The sequence below is a fragment of the Scleropages formosus genome, chromosome 2 (genome assembly GCF_900964775.1).
Source record: "Scleropages formosus chromosome 2, fSclFor1.1, whole genome shotgun sequence".
Classification (NCBI taxonomy): domain Eukaryota; kingdom Metazoa; phylum Chordata; class Actinopteri; order Osteoglossiformes; family Osteoglossidae; genus Scleropages; species Scleropages formosus.
The window spans coordinates 17,290,742-17,306,599 of NC_041807.1; the positions used below are offsets into that span (position 1 = coordinate 17,290,742).

At 46.2% G+C, this 15,858-nt stretch overlaps 1 protein-coding gene across 2 annotated transcripts; it reads right to left on the reverse strand.

The window, feature by feature from the left end:
* Positions 1-3,284: 3,284 nt before the first annotated feature.
* Positions 3,285-15,022, reverse strand: trim24 (tripartite motif containing 24). 2 transcript variants are annotated; one of them, XM_029259908.1, is made up of 18 exons: positions 13,720-15,022; positions 12,425-12,543; positions 11,795-11,942; positions 11,545-11,677; positions 11,196-11,312; positions 10,972-11,086; positions 10,563-10,709; positions 10,299-10,413; positions 9,504-9,886; positions 8,968-9,090; positions 8,528-8,642; positions 8,049-8,109; positions 7,790-7,925; positions 7,431-7,669; positions 5,099-5,231; positions 4,889-4,963; positions 4,641-4,796; positions 3,285-4,459 (listed from the first exon to the last, which is right to left on the reverse strand). In XM_029259908.1, the coding sequence occupies exons 1-18, from the start codon at positions 14,030-14,032 to the stop codon at positions 4,220-4,222; spliced, it is 2,868 nt and encodes a 955-aa protein (XP_029115741.1). In that variant the 5' UTR covers positions 14,033-15,022; the 3' UTR covers positions 3,285-4,219. The 2 variants fall into 2 exon arrangements, with proteins under 2 accessions (XP_029115741.1, XP_029115739.1); XM_029259906.1 differs by having other exon boundaries at positions 11,795-11,945.
* Between the last annotated feature and the right edge of the window lie 836 nt (positions 15,023-15,858).

The following is a 15,858-nucleotide window of genomic DNA, read 5'->3' on the forward strand; positions in this document are numbered from 1 at the left end:
GGATTCGAACCTGGAAACTTAAAGGCAGGAGTCCACTATGGATAATAATAATAATAATAATAATATGGGCAGCTGGTAGTGTAGTGGTTACAGCTGCTACCTGGTTGCAGTTTGAATCCCACCTCCAACTGTAGTACCACTGACTTATTAAGTTATGCTCCAGTAAAATTACCCAGCTGTGGATAAATACAGTAACTGTAAGTGTCTTAACAAGTTGCTTTGCACAAAAGTGTCAGTTAAATGAGTTAATGTGATATATTTTGTTACACAGAAGTGGCATAATAGGTGAAGAAATGTCCTTGTAACTTGAAGGTTGCTGGTCGCAATCCTGATTCCACGACTTTGTTTGTAGCGCCCTAGGGTTACTGCTCCAGAAAAAAAAAAAAAAAACACAGATCTGCAAAAAATGGTAAGTAGCATAACTTTACATATTTAGCAGACACTTTTCTCCAAAGCAACTTACAATGGATACTATGTAGTGTTACCAGCCCACACACCTTATTCACCGCAGTGACTTACACTGGTAGATAAACTACTTACAATGGGTCACTCATCCATACATCAGTGGAACACACTCTTTGTCACTCACACATTACGGGTGAACTTGAACAGCATGTCTGGACTGTGGGAGGAAACCAGAGCACCTGAAGGAAACCCACGCAGACACGGAGAGAACGTTCAAACTCCACACAGACTGAGCGGGGATCGAACCCACGTCCTCTCGCACCACCCAGGCGCTGTGAGACAGCAGCACTACCTGCAGCGTCACTGTGTGTCGCACACTCTGTCAGTCGCTTTGGAGAAAAGCGTCAGGTAAATTAATACATGTGGTTGCGGAATGCGGAAACACAACATTGCTCGTTTCACACACACATCGTCTGAAACCGCTTGTCCCGAGTGGGGTCACGGCGAACCGGAGCCTAACCCAGCAACTCAGGGCGTAAGGCTGGAGGGGGAGGGGACACACCCAGGACGGGACGCCAGTCCATAGCAAGGCACCCCAAGTAGAACTGGAACCCCAGACCCACCAGAGAGCAGGACCTGGCCAAACCCGCCGCGCCCCCTATTGCTCGCTCGTTCCAATACTTTTAACTTGATTTCGGAAACCCGGGGAAGATTAAGGGTTAGTTCTCAGGTTTGGGAGCCTTTTTTTTCCGCCGCCGAAGTGAAAGTTAATGCGTGGTTTAGCGTTGGTTCTCGCGATGCCGATAAGAAGACATAAGGAATGTTGTTTTGTCAGTCACCTTTTTTTTCACTTGCAAAATTTCGTATTTGTAAAAATAAATTTGATTGAAAAAATTCATGTTGGGGGGACGACGACGACTCTGTGTTGTTTTTCATGGTGATGCCAAGCAGTGTAATACCGTCTTGACCTCAAATTACTGTTCTGTTGTTCCGTTTGTGTTGTTTGTATACCATTTCCTTTTCTTTTTAACAGCTAAGAATTTAGCTTTTAGAAATTCAGCGGGTAGCGCTGCATGGTGAGTCACACCCTGCGCGACTGGCGTTTCCATCTTCCCCCGAGTTCAGTCCGGGTGCTCTGGTTTCCTCCCACAAAGAAATGTGATTCGGGAGAGCGGGATACTCCAAATTGTCTAGTGCGTTTGTTAAATTTCTTACTAGTGGACTTTTTTTCCTTATTTTTTTCCGTCCTTCCTGAGTCCTAAAATTTTCCTAGGCTTTGGACCCTGAAGAGTTCCTCATGGGAAATCAAGTGTTGGGTCCAGTTCAACTTTGGAAATGTGCAAAATATTTTCCAGGTAAAGTCCTTCATACTCTGCATCACAGTTTTTTTTTTTTTTTCCTACACTTACCATACATAACACAACCAGCTGACCAGAACATCATTTAGATAAATGGTGTATGTTCAAATCTCATATAGCTAATGAAACAAGCGCAAAACGCCTTACTGTGTCAGTTAATGTAGCAGTTAATACTTTTGCAATGTAATTTTTTTTATATGTCCCACACTGTAATGTAAGACAGAAATGTCATACATTTAATTAGTGTGTTTTTCACTCATGGAAAAACGGTTGACAGAGATACTGGTTTTATTACATTGTTGATATTTTAAAAAAAAAAAAACTAAATGGATCCAGGCCGAGTGTCTGTGCCAAGAGAAAATGATACTCTAATCACAGCCGTGTGTCCTTCCTCCACCACAGCCTGCCAGGCAGCTGTCCAAGGACTTCCCATCCCTGTAAATACACAAAGTCAGTCTAAGGGGAAAAGACTGAGAAACAATCCAGATACAAAGCAGAAAAAGGGGGATCATTTATAACCTGCTAATTTCCACTGCAGACCAAATATGAGATGAGGAAAGAATGAAGGGGAAATGAGATGGTGCTGAACTGTGACCATACTGTTTGGAAACAAAGAAGCGGTTCCAGTGTCACGGTTGCTCCGCAGAGGTTTGGACTTTCGGCTCAGACGACCACATGTGTCTCCACCAGATGCACCCCCTGCCTCCTAATGAAAAACAGATTCAAAGTCTAGTGATCCAAACCACCACACAGACGTAAGAAGAAGCTTGTTTTGTTGCCTCTCTACAACATTAGTGCACAGCCCTTCCGTGGCTCCACCCCATCCCCTTTAAAGTTTTCAGAAGAAACCATAAATCCCAAGAGGGAAGTGGCCCAAAGCACTTTGGTGACAGAAATCCCAGCTACAGAGGTCACCGTCAAGCAGTGACAATCTAACGGGGGTAATGCCTTCCTTTTGAGGGCATGACCCAGCACATCAGAGTTGTGCGTCAGTGGCACACTTGACACAACATCTGTATCACCACTTTGACAGTCCTGACAACATTGACGGAGAAGCCCTTCCTCGTCCAAAATCAGTTTTTCTTCTTCTGCGCAACACTAGAACCTCATATTTGCATATTTACATTTACCCAACATTTCTCTCCACAGTGATTTAGAATGTCCAGTTACCTACAATTATCCATTTATGTAGGTAGGTCATTTTTACTGGAAGAATTGGAAGTACCTTGATCAAAAGCACTACAGAAGGAGATGGGATTTGAACCTACTACCACTAAGTTCAACGACAGCAACTCCAATCACTATAGCACCTGCTGTCTCAATATAATACTGAAAACCCAAGCACCTAAATAATTAATATCACATATGACTAAGGGACTGGTAGATATTTAAAAGCACCAATAAATAGCTACCGTGAATTGGTTTGTACCTTTTAAATAGTTTTGATTTCCCTCAACACTGTACAGTGTTGGTGACTTAAATACATCATCGTCGTCATGGCAATAATATACATCTTCAGTCTGGGTCAACAGTTTATTTTTACCCTGTAAAGAGCTGCAAGTAAACTTGCATGCAACTACATTTTTTTTTTTTTTTTTAAACACAAGATGGTTTTACATTTTTTTTAGAGTTAAGATTGAAAACGTAAATTTTAAACCTACAACTCCATTTTCTGGAAAAAGGTAAAACAGAGCATCTGACTAATGAAATTCTCGGGTACTTCTCTAAACCTGATGTCTATCTCGAAGGAGTGACTAATGCACAACTTGTACACCAGATGTAACAGTACACTGACAAGTCTTCGGAGAACAGACATGACTATATGATAACACTTGCGCAAATAAATTAACAATATAAAATGGCCAGTTCTGAGTCACAAAGGAATAAGGTTAAAAACTAAACGGAAGAACACCATTCATTCGGAGAAGAGGGAAAGTCTTCAAATGCTCCAAAAACACAAATTATCAGAAAATGGCAAGTAGAAGGTGTCATGCAGTTTCTGCAGAAGGATCTCACGTCAGGTTCTGCAAGCCCGATCTGACATACGCTCCCGTGTTGCGACGCTACCGTCAGCGCAGGACTTCCTGCAACGTGCCTTGAAATGAAAACCCCATCCATACTCCAGCGTCTTCCAACACGAGAGCACCCTCAAAGCCATAGATGCGCTGTCTGTACTGCACTTGATAGGCAGTCTGACGTTGCTGAAATATTGCAGAAAAATTACCTCTTAGGAATATAACAAACATCTACAAGATGCTCATTTCTGATCACTGAGAGATCTCCAAAAGCTGCATTCTTTATTTACCCTGCATGTTTCGCATTGTGCAAATCATTCCTGAACAGACATACAATATTTTGCTATTTGGAGGGAGAAGAAAATAACTAATATTTTGTGTTGTGCCACAGTATTTCTTAGAGGAGACTGCTGGCCATTTCTGCATGTCGAGTAGATGATGTCACTTCTCTGCCTCTTCCGCTTTGGGTGTATCCGCCAGGCTGCCGTTCTCCTGGGACTCAGAGGCTTGGCGTGGCCTCTTGGAGGGCGGGACCGTCTCATCTGCGGTCACAGTAGGAGACGAGTCTCCAGCATCCTCCGCCTTTATCTCAGGGAACGTCCGATCGGGATACAGGGCCTTCAGCTGCTCTTCAAAGTACTTCTCAAGGTTGATGCCAGCAGCTGCCACTTCTGTGTCAGCCTATAGGATGATGGGAAGGGGGAACAAGATACCTAAATTAAAAGTTTTATTAAAAGAACTACCTCAATTCCTTCAACGTCTGTCCATGTAAACTTAGATCTGGCCAGACATGAAGGGGAGTTTAATACCAGGACAGAGGAGGATGGAGTAAAGGTTCCCCTTAAGAGAAATAAAAGCCAACCTCGTTAAACTGAGCACAGTTCCTGAAGATGAGACGGACGTCAGCTACAAACTCATTTGGACTCTTATACTTCGGGCTCTCCTTGGCTTCGAGTTTGCTCTTCACAATTGACAGGTCCATCGGTGTCTTAATGACTTGGTAATACTCTGGAACCATCTGCGGGGAGACATGAAACACTACATGAGCGACGTGGGAGGAGTCGCATCACGAAGGGAACACCGGTATCATCTCGCAAGAGCCACACCCACCGATGGCGAGACAGGCTCCTGGAAGTCAGCGCTGAGCTCGTTGCAGTAGAGGCGAAGTAAGAGTCTTTCGCATTTCTGAACCAGCGGAAAAAGAAGGCAGCGGTTCAAAATTTGGCATTTGTAGCAAGACCAAACTGAACAGTTAGGTTCTGACTGATGAGTGACTCGTTTTACTAGAACTCCTTTGGGGTTTAAAATCAGTCGTCATACCCGTTTGTCCACAGGTAAGAACTCTTCGCAATCGGGGTCCTCTTTCAAGGCTTTGGACTCTGTGTTCTTGTCGCAGTCGTACTCCATCTCGGGGTTGGTTAAGTCTCGACAAAAAGAGCAGAACCATTCTCCGCTGAAGAGAGAGAGAACAGTGACAGTCATCGCTGCAGTAGATTTGCTGCTGTAACTTAAAAAAAATTATTATTAATTATACGTGCCCTCATACTTTTGCGCCGCTTCATCCGCTTTTTCATTACACACTGCAGACTTGTGCAGGAGACATTCTCAAGGTTTGGCCGGGGCTTACTGTGTGGTGGGTCTGGGGTTTGAGTCCTGCGTGGGGTGCCTTGCGGTGGACTGGCATCCTGTCTGGGGTTTGTCCCCTACCCCTCCAGCCCTTTGCCTTGTGTTGCTGGGTTAGGCTCTGGTTCGCCGCGACCCCACTTGGGACAAGCGGTCGTAGACGTGTGTGCGTGTGTGTGTCATCAACTGTTTTACATTGATTTTTAAATTATTTTGCATGCATCCGTGTTCCTTATATTTTGTTGGACATTATTTCGTAAACAGAAAAACCAAAAATAGCCCTGTACTAGACCACTAGATATGGAAATTTTTCTTGTTATCCATTTTCATAGAAATGCCCCCTCACCCCACGTAAAGGCTGGCTTCCAAACACGTATCACAACTTTAGTGTTGAAAGCGTCAGAATCTCAAAAAAAAAAAAAAAAACACTACTGGAAAGGTGTTTAGGAATCATCGATATTCTGCTAAAGTTTTATGCAGCTACTTGTGTGATGAACGTTGGGGCATATGGTGAAGGAAAATAACTGTACTTAAGAGTCACATCTGCTACCATGTCTCTTTCTCCTGATTGTGTTTTCTATGAGACGTACGTCACTTTGGAGGAAAGCATCTGCTAAATGAATAAATGTAAAATGTAATATTAAACTCAGGAATAAAAACGATCAGCAAAATCCAAAGGGCCCCTTCTTAACCCACTTCCTGCATTCTTTGTAGGGTAGTTTTTTCACAATATTTACATTTATTCACTTAGCAGACGCTTTTGTCCAAAGCAACTTACAACGGATATTATGTAGTGTTACTAGTCCACACACCTTATTCACCAAGGTGACTTACACTACTAGATACACTACTTACAAGGGGTTACTCATCCATGCATCAGGGAAACACTCACTCCGTGACACTCGCATACTATGGGGGAACCTGAAGCATGTCTTTGGACTGTGGGGGGAAACCAGAGCACCTGGAGGACACCCACACAGACACAGGGAGAACATGCAAACTCCACACAGACTGAGCGGGGATCGAACCCATGTTCTCTCGCACCACCCAGGCACTGTGAGACAGCGGCGCTACTTGCTGTGCCACCGTGCCACCCACTTGTAAAACAAGAAAAATAAATTTAAAAAAATTTTCAAATGCCCATGTCACAAACATAAGACATTGAGTCCACTGGATTTTATATTTAAACAATAAATGCATCATGTATTAAAAACACTTCCATTTCATTAGTACAAACAGACCTTTCCATAAGCAAGGTAAAGCAAAACAGCTGCTCATTGGATGACGTGAGAAAAACGAGTGAATTTTGTCAACTCTGTACAATGACAACTCCTTCGGTTGCAAAATCCTTGCTGTGGATTCTCAACATCATGCTAGAATTTTAACATCCCAATGGTCCAAATGCCTACTTTTCACCAAGACATGGCAAAGACAAAAGTTTCTGTCCACTGCAGACAGTGTTCAACTGCAAAAAAAAAGGAAATTTAAGAAAAACTATTTCAAACAGGACCTTGTTCTTTTATAAAGTCTGATAGCCAAGACCTCATTCTGTCAAAACATGGAATGAACTAGAACCAAAAATGTAAAGAAAAAATCTTTTGTCCTACATCTCCAGAAAGCTGTCATTGTCACACAACCCTCTCATAAATAACTCAACTCCAAATTTGCCTACTAACAGGTACAAAACGTGGACACATTTTGACTCGCATCCCCTGGTGTAATAGTGCCACTCCTTTCACAGCACTAGGTAGTGACAGTGAGAACTGGAAAGATGGTATAACCCAACTCTGAACATCACCAGGCCAGGTTATTAATACAGTACACTGACATTTATTCATTTATCTGACACAATGTAAAGTTACTTATGATTATTTCACTAGAGCAATTTAAGTACTTTGATCAAGGGTACTGCAGCTGAAGGTGGGATTCGAACCTGCACCCTTTGGTGGCACTTCTAACCACTACACTACCAGCAGCCCCAGTAATCCAACCCAATATTCTGCACCAGTCAAGTTTGAGCCACACTCACCTGGGGGAACCGAGCAGCATGGGAATGTGGCAAGAGAGATGGAAGACTTTGGGGCACTTGTCACAGCAGAGCAGCTCGCCTCCATTCTGGCACACGGCACACCAGTCCTCGTTGGGGTCCTCCTCTGGTTCTGGGGGCTTCCCTGCTGCTGGCTCGGCTGAGGAGGGGGCATCCTGCGAGGCCGCCGGAGCTCGATCCTCAGTGCTGTCAGGGAGACTGGGCTTCACACTGGACTGCACCTGGTGTGTGATGTGTATTATTATTGTTGTTATTGATGCAATAATAACCAGGGACCAACACCACACAGTGTGAAACTGATGAAGCACTAGATCTTCTGGAGCCTTCGTCTCGTTCCTTACAAAGTGAACGTCGTCGTCGTCCTCGGGCTCATCCTTGATGACAATGACGGGGCCGGGCGATGACCTCCGTCTCCGCTTGGCTGCTGACCCCAGGGGTCCGTTCGCCTGCGGCTCCGGGGCTTTCCAAACTGTAGAGCTTCACGCCGGCGCAAAACGGAGAACACAGAAGAACAGGGGGGAGTGTGAGGAGAGGGCGATAAACGAAGGCCAGCCTCAGGAGGTACGCAGACACGAGTGCGGGCAAAGCAGAAATCCTTACCTTGATTTTGCCTCAGTGGAGGTAGTGGTCGTAGAGAGGGGTGAAACCTGTCGAACTTGAGCTGAGAAAAAGCAGACATGCTTCTCATCAACTAAACTGTCATTTCATACAAAGTCACTATCAACTTTAGACACCTGTACTATATTTTAATACTTTCCATTATTACCCTTTCTAAAATAATTTTTATGTGATAATGGGGACAGCTGGGAGCATAGTGATTAGCGCTGTTGCCTTTGGACTCACAAGATTGTGGGTTCAAATCCCACCTACAGCTGTAGTCCCCTTGAGCAATTTATGGTAACTTGCTCAGCTAAAAATCTCCCAGCTGTATTAATGAGTAGCTTAACATTCTAAGACGCTTTGGAAAAAAGCGTCAGCTAAACGAATAAATGTAATTTGTAATAAAGGTTTGCAATTAACTGCAAAATAAGTTATTTCTACTAAACAATGGACTTGCGCAGATAATTACAGATTCTTACCGTTTCTGTATGGTGGAGAGGCAGGCAGGCTTTGCGAAAAGTTGGGTCTCAACATTGACAAGGAGCCACTCTCTTCACTCCGCTTGTTCAGGTATGCCGACTCCATCAAGTTCAACTAGAATCCAACAAATACCAAAGCTCAGACTGAACACGTGACCATTCTTCCACATACATTTCCACTTATTCTTCAGCTCTCTTTGCTTATTTGTAGGCTTCACTATAAACAAGTACACGTCCGTGTGGAGCACGGGACAAGCAGGAGCCGCAAGAGCTGTGGGTGCCCTTCGGTTCCGCCGGACTTCGGAGCGGGATCACTGCAGAATCACAGCGCACTCTGCGTGCTCGTGCCACCCGGACTGAATGCATTCGTGTGCGAGTTCCCCAACAAACAACTCGGTGTTCCGTCGGCGCAAAGTTCCCCGGAGAATCACATCGCTCACCTGCTGCAGGGAGTGCTGGCTGCTGTGGCTGCTGACACTGGACAGCGGGGAATTCTGGGAAAACCGGGACATGTTCTGGAAGACATCCATAGGCTTGGAGCTGCCCACCATCCCTCTCAAAGTCTACAGAGATACGAGAATGACACAAACAGTGCAATAACATGCCCAGGTACGCTGGTCTCCTTCGGTCCGTCTCTGTTTCCCAGGATCCGCGTCTTCAATGTTCTTTTTTCAAAAACACAAAAGGCAGAAGATCTTTACCCCGCCGGAACAGCAGCTTATTTACTCTTGGTTGCATTGCGTCTTGGGGGTGACTTTTTCTCTCATCCGACCAACATGCATAACCGTAAACCTTCACAATCTGAGATTCTACATTTTGATAATGTCTTGTAGAGTATTTACATGATTTAAAACTGACATGACAAGCAAGGTCACGCAAGGCCCAATCTGAGGCCTGTCACTTTAATTCAGGATGCCATCATTCATTTTCTGCGCCGGTTAGGAGCCCCGTCACTCAAAGACCGTTACACACCCACCTGAGGGAAACTTGGGTTCTGCAGAGCAGTGGGGCTCTGGGGGTTTGGATGAGGGATGACAAAGCGACGGCCCTGCTGAGACATGGCGGACAGGCTCTGAGATGGGGAGCCTCCCTGCAAGGGCCTCTGGGTCGGCGGCGGCCTCTGGAGGCGAACGTTCTGGTACCAGGACCAGTGGGATGGCGGTGCTGGCTGCCTGTTCGGCTGCTGGGCCAGCTTCTCCACCTGCATCTGAAGCTGGGCCAGCGTGCTGTGTGGAGCCAGGCGCTGAGCTGCCTGTTGGGAAGGCCCGGCGGGGAAGCCATTGGGAGAGCCGTCGGGTCGCGGGCCCGGTTGGCCAAGCTGATAGGGGCGGCCCGGGGCGCTCTCCACCACCAGAGAGCCTGCAGGTACAAGAGGGAGCATCTCGCTGTAAACCACTCCAGGCAACAGATGACCTAGAAAAACAGAGTTGCAAAACCAACTCTGCACTGCACATTTGACGAAACGCAGAAGACAGTGGCTCTTATTTTGAACAAAGAATGCAAGAAAGATAATCCTCGCATGCAAAATGTGTATTAAAAGTGTATTATCTTCAAAAAATTCTGCACCGGCTGCATTTCTCTTTATCAGGCCAACTTTGACGTGCCCCTGTGATTCAGCCCAAACGCGCGTCACTCTTCAGTTCCTTTTTCCACGCGTGTCATATGACTCGTGAAACTGCAGCATTGAGAGGTTTTTTTTTTCCAAGTTTGCTGAGACTATGTAGTCTGAGTGATACCAGTCAGTCAGTTTCGCGGACAAAGGCGTCCTTACCGAGATCCACATTTGAGGCCCAGAATCCCGAACGGCACTGAAAGCGCACAGTGCTCTGGGGCACAAACGAAGTATTGCATTTGGCACGCAGAAGATTCTGGATTTGAAACAATATCTGAAACAGAAAAAAGGTGATAAATAATTTTGCAAAATAATTTTGACACACACATTCTGCACAATTACAATTTCCATTTGGAACAAAAAACGTGTTGTCTTATACGCAAGAAGGGGTTCAACGGCTCTACATTGCCAATGAAGCCTCACCAATCTCTTGCAGTACAGGAGGGCGGTACCACTGCTGCTGGCCGTTGCCCACTTGGTGAAGTTGATCACGTGATCCAGGTGACGGGACAAGAAGCCGATGTCCTCCTGCTGCTTCCTCAGACCGCTCTCGTGGTCCTTCATTAGGGCCTGCAAGGGGAGAGGATTACGAAAGTCAGCACAAGGTTGACACCTGCAATATCTTCCCCAGCTGGACTGGGAGAGTTGGGCCTCACACTTGTTCTCTGGGAAGGTCCGCGCTCCAAGCTATCAATTTGACATTGACGATCTTCAACATGTGAGACGGACCAGGTCCTGCACAATGTCCTCCTGCAAGTGCGTCTTCTAACTTTCTATGACGCTCTCTAGAGAAAAACCAATATTAATTCACAGTATCCCAAGTGACACTTACCTCAAGCTGGTTTACTAAGATTTTTCCCTTTCTGTTGATCTCCAGGATCAAAGCACAAATGGATTTTTTGATTTCATTGTGAACAGACTTGCGATTTTCATCCACTTGCAGCAGTCTAAAAAATAAAAAAAGATATAAAATATAATGTGCACAGCAACACAGAACCATGTGAAACTGTACAAAAGGTACTTTTTGAGGAGGAGACAAGTAAATTGTAACTGCACCCATTGTTTATGGAATGGGACACGTCTTCAATGGCCTTCTTCTTCTCCTGCAACTGCAGAGTCATACTCTCCATGTACTCTCTGTGGTTCTTGTAAGCATCTTCAAGGAACTGGTAACTGCAAGCACATGGACAAAAGCGCTAAAAGGACATTTCATCAATTCAGGTAGAGACATAAAAAATATACAAACAAAGCAAAAAAACTGATTACAGGCAGCATCACATTCTTTATTAATAAGCATGCGACTTCCGATCAAGCTCATTTTCTTCCCCTGGTTGTGTTTAATTTCAAAAGCCTACTGGGTTGGCGGTCGTCATTTCTAAGACGGACGAGTGGATCGCAGTTTTACTTGTGGTCCTTGTGCTTTAACAGCTGGCAATCTCTGCAGGTTAGGCGGTCGCACGTTTCGCAGAACAGCTTCAAGGGCTCCTGCTTGTGGATGTCGCAGAACACCGGCTTCTGGTTGGACACGCACACTGCTTCTGTAAGGAAACCACACGGCGTGTCTCAGCAGGTGACGCACTCTGTCCTCCAGAGTCAACCGAAAGGGCCCCTCGGTCGGACGACCTTCTCATCCCCAGAGGGAACAGGTTCCGTACCTGGGGACACCTCCTCTTTCTGCCGAATGGTGTGGTCCTTCGTGAACTTCACCCTTTGGTGGGCCCCGATGCAGGTGACACACAGAAATTCCACACATTCCACGCAGAACCCCGTAGCCTCGGCGTTGTCACTGCAGCTCATGCACAGCTGCTGAAACGAGAGACCACCCAGTCGCACCAACTCTGCTCACAGCAACCGCATGCAAAAAGCTGCTGAGCCCTGTTAAGGACGGCGCCGCCACGGCTGAGCGACACTAATAACGACTTATTATTAATAGCATCTCAATCTACAATGTTTCCCTTTCATCCGCATCTCATCCGCAACGACTAAGATTTCCAACGATAGACATTATCACAGGGGGGCGCGGTGGCGCAGTGGGTTGGACCGGGTCCTGCTCTCCGGTGGGTCTGGGGTTCGAGTCCGGCTTAGGGTGCGTTGCGACGGACTGGCGTCCCGTCCTGGGTGTGTCCCTTCCCCCTCCAGCCTTACGCCCTGTGTTGCCGGGTTCGGCTCCAGCTCCCCGCGACCCCGTATGGGATAAGCGGTTCAGAAAGTGTGTGTGTGTGTGTGTGTGTGTGAGACATTACCACCACTTTGTCTGTTGTGAAGCAAAGTAATCAATTAAAAACCTGATTGGTGCGCTCCACTGTGCTGGTGGGAACTTCGGTCGAGTCCTTCACAAAAAAGTTCTCCATGATGTCCACCTCCATGCACTCCTGTCTGCACACCGGGCAGCGGATCACATTGACTGGAACCAGATGGAAGGAAGGAAGAACAGTGTTTGTCAGGGCTTCAAAACACGAGGAAACCGACTCTCAAAGTTTTCGTTAATTCTCCATAAATAGTGAAAAGAATTACCCCTGTTTGGCGGGCAAAGGGCATGTCTCATCATTCCAGTTCACCAGAGAGAAATAAGAAGAAGGAGATTTAAGAACCAAGGCTTGGTTCTTAGGCTTTAAGAGCCAAGACAATGCCTGTACCTCAAAGACACACCTATGCTTTCAGCAAGGTGTCAAGGCATAATGACACCTCTGACGTGTCAAATCGCTCTACAGTTGATACCTAGAAACCTTTCCTTCCTACTGAGTCTCGACTGACTAAAAGCAACATCTAATTATGTTTATCTGACACTTTTCTCCAAAGCAACTTACAATGTTGATCTACCTACAACAATTTATCAGTTTATACAGCTGGGTAATTTTACTGGAGCAATTTAGGATAAGTACCTTGCTCAAGGGTACTACAGCTGGAGGTGGGATTCAAACCTGCAACCTTTAGATCCAAAGGCAGCAGCTTTGACCGCGACATAACCAGCTGACCTAGCAATTAGGACTAACTCCTGCAACTGAAAATTCCTGTAGAACAAGTTGAACCTAAAGTCAGCTAAGCTCAGATTTTACTAAAGCAAGACATCCGAAACCCTCCCAGAGCTCTGAGCTGCAGGGGAAAATACACATAAACATCAACACATACAGGGTGGGGAATCAAACTTAAGATCATGGCTTTGGGGGAAAAAAGAAGCCATGAAGCCACCTGGGGTGGCAGAGAATAAAAATGAGATGTCCACAGCGGTCATCGTGTCCTGAGATGGGAGACTCCAGGAGGACCTTGGAATGATGGGTTTTGGGGAGAAGAGGAGCTGGTCAGAGATCCACATCCGGCTCAAGAAGATGAATGAACCATCACACTCAATGCTGACTGTGACTCACATGTGACACATTGTCATAGCGCAAACCAGAGCGGTGGTCCAACCACATCCTACCCCCCCCCCCACCATTTCCAGAGGCCCTGACCTGTGACCTCTATCATGGCTCTCCATCAGCGACCCTCCCAAGAACAGATGACGTCCTTCACAGATGCCCGCAGCATTTATCACCGTGTCCACTGGGATCGGTGGACATCGGGGCCAGTGCACGACACTCACGTGGGTTGGCCGCGTCGTCCGCCGCCTGCGGGTGCGCGTGCGGATGCGCGTGCGGGTGCAGGTTGGCCGACTGCTCCGGCAGCACGAGGCTCCTGGTGGGCGCGGGCAGGCACTTCCTGCAGAAGGAGTGCAGGCAAGGCAGCAGCCGAGGCTCCCGGCTGTGGAAGGCCAGGCTGCAGACGGCGCAGGTGTCCAGCAGGTTGAGGCTGTTCTCCTGGGCGGCGCTCTCCTCCTGCACGGGCAGGCTCTCCGCCTCGTTCTCCACGATGATCACCGCGTCCTCCGACTCCGCCTTCTCCGCGCTCTCCTCCATTCTTCCCACCTCCTGTATTATTATTATTATTATTATTATTATTATTAATCGAGGGGGAGCGCAGAAGACGCGGCTGCCCGCAAAGCGGCTTCAGGAGGAGGAGGACAAGACTTCGAAGAAGTAGGAGCCGCGGGTGCCCTTCGGTTCCGCGGGCTTCGGAGCGGGATCACCGCAGGATCGCGGCGCTCTCTGCGCGCTCGCTCTGTGTTCGTACCATCCGGACTGAACGCGTTCGCGCGTGAGTTCCCCAGAGCGAGCGCGGAGTGGCGGCGCATCGAACAACCCACCGCACGCGCCACCTCAGCGACGACGGAAAGCGCAATTCTGCGACGCGCCACAAATACACGTCGGAAGAGCGCTCGGCTGCTAGTGCTCTGGAATGAAAAGAGACTGCGCTCCCGCACGAGCCATTCCCAGGCCGCTCGCTCGAAGCCCCCCGAACGCTGATATTCCCCAAAGTGCCCCGCGATAGCCGAGGTACCGGTGCCGGCTGGGGACAAACTGAGCTACAGGAGCGCGGCTCCGCTTCATACCGAGACTGAGCTGAAGGGTTCGGGTCGTATCCCTGCTGCCCCTAGCTTGCGAAAGCCCGTCCCTGTTTCTGATACTCATTATTGTTCCTAAGGAGCTGTATTTAGCTGAGTCCTTTAGAAAGTGACTCATGATGTTTTGCAACTTTAATACGTTTAAACTATTTATACAGCAGGGTGTTCTTCCTTGACCAGGGTAGTACAGGAGGATTGGGATTCGAACTCGTAACCGTCACATTACAGCCCGACAGCCCTAAACACTAAACCGTCTGCTGGATCTGACTGCTAGGGAACGTTTACGCACAACATGTGTCATTTTAATTGTTTCTGAACACAAAGATGGAACATCACACAAATAAAACATGGTCATTTTTATTGTGTGTGTGTGCGGTTTTACTCTTGGATGGAGACGTGGCTCTACACCACTTCTATTCTAACTGCATTTTCACTTCTTTTTTTTCTTTCTGTATGCAAATGATTTTATCAGTCCAAAATAATTTTCTCGAGTGTTGCAGTGATGTAGTCTTGAAAAAAATCGTACTGAATCACTTTCAGATTATTAATGAAAATTTTTTTACTTCAGATTTTGTATGGTTATGATTCAAAATTGAAATATTTATTCTCCCTTCTTCCAGTTGACTTAGCTATTTAAAACTGCACGTTAATGTCTAGTATATTAAAAATTATTTGACTACATTGGTTCAGAGAGAAATAAACGCGTAATGCAGCATAGAGCAGGCTACACTTCAGCAAATTTATTAGCGACAAAAATTAAAATAAAGGTTGATACAGAATTAGATAGAATGTGGTACGTGACCATCCAAAAAATGACATTTTCGTGATCTATGTTGCTCATAAATTACCATAATTATGGGTTATCGTAAAAAAAAAAAATAAAAATTTGAAATTAAATAAATAGCACAAATTATGTTTTAAAAATGTCCAGAGAAGGTTTTACAGGTCAGGGCCAACTTTATTCAAAGAGTAATTTTATTGCTGGTTTGCCGAGAAAGATTTCATTTCCCATCAGAGTTTAGGCCTCTCGTAATAATAATTTATCATCAACAATAATAGTAGTAATAATAATATACACAACTGCCAGCCATTTCCGAGGAATCACAAAGGGCAAGGTAACCAAATCATGGCCAGAAGTAGGGGGAAATCCCACCGTTTTGCGCAGTGCTAGTATTATTCGCACAATTTTCACTAATCAGTAACAGATAAAGTATATGTTTTATCTTGTCTGAGGACAAACAATGTTACCGGAAAGAAATACTGTACAGCCATAATCCCGGA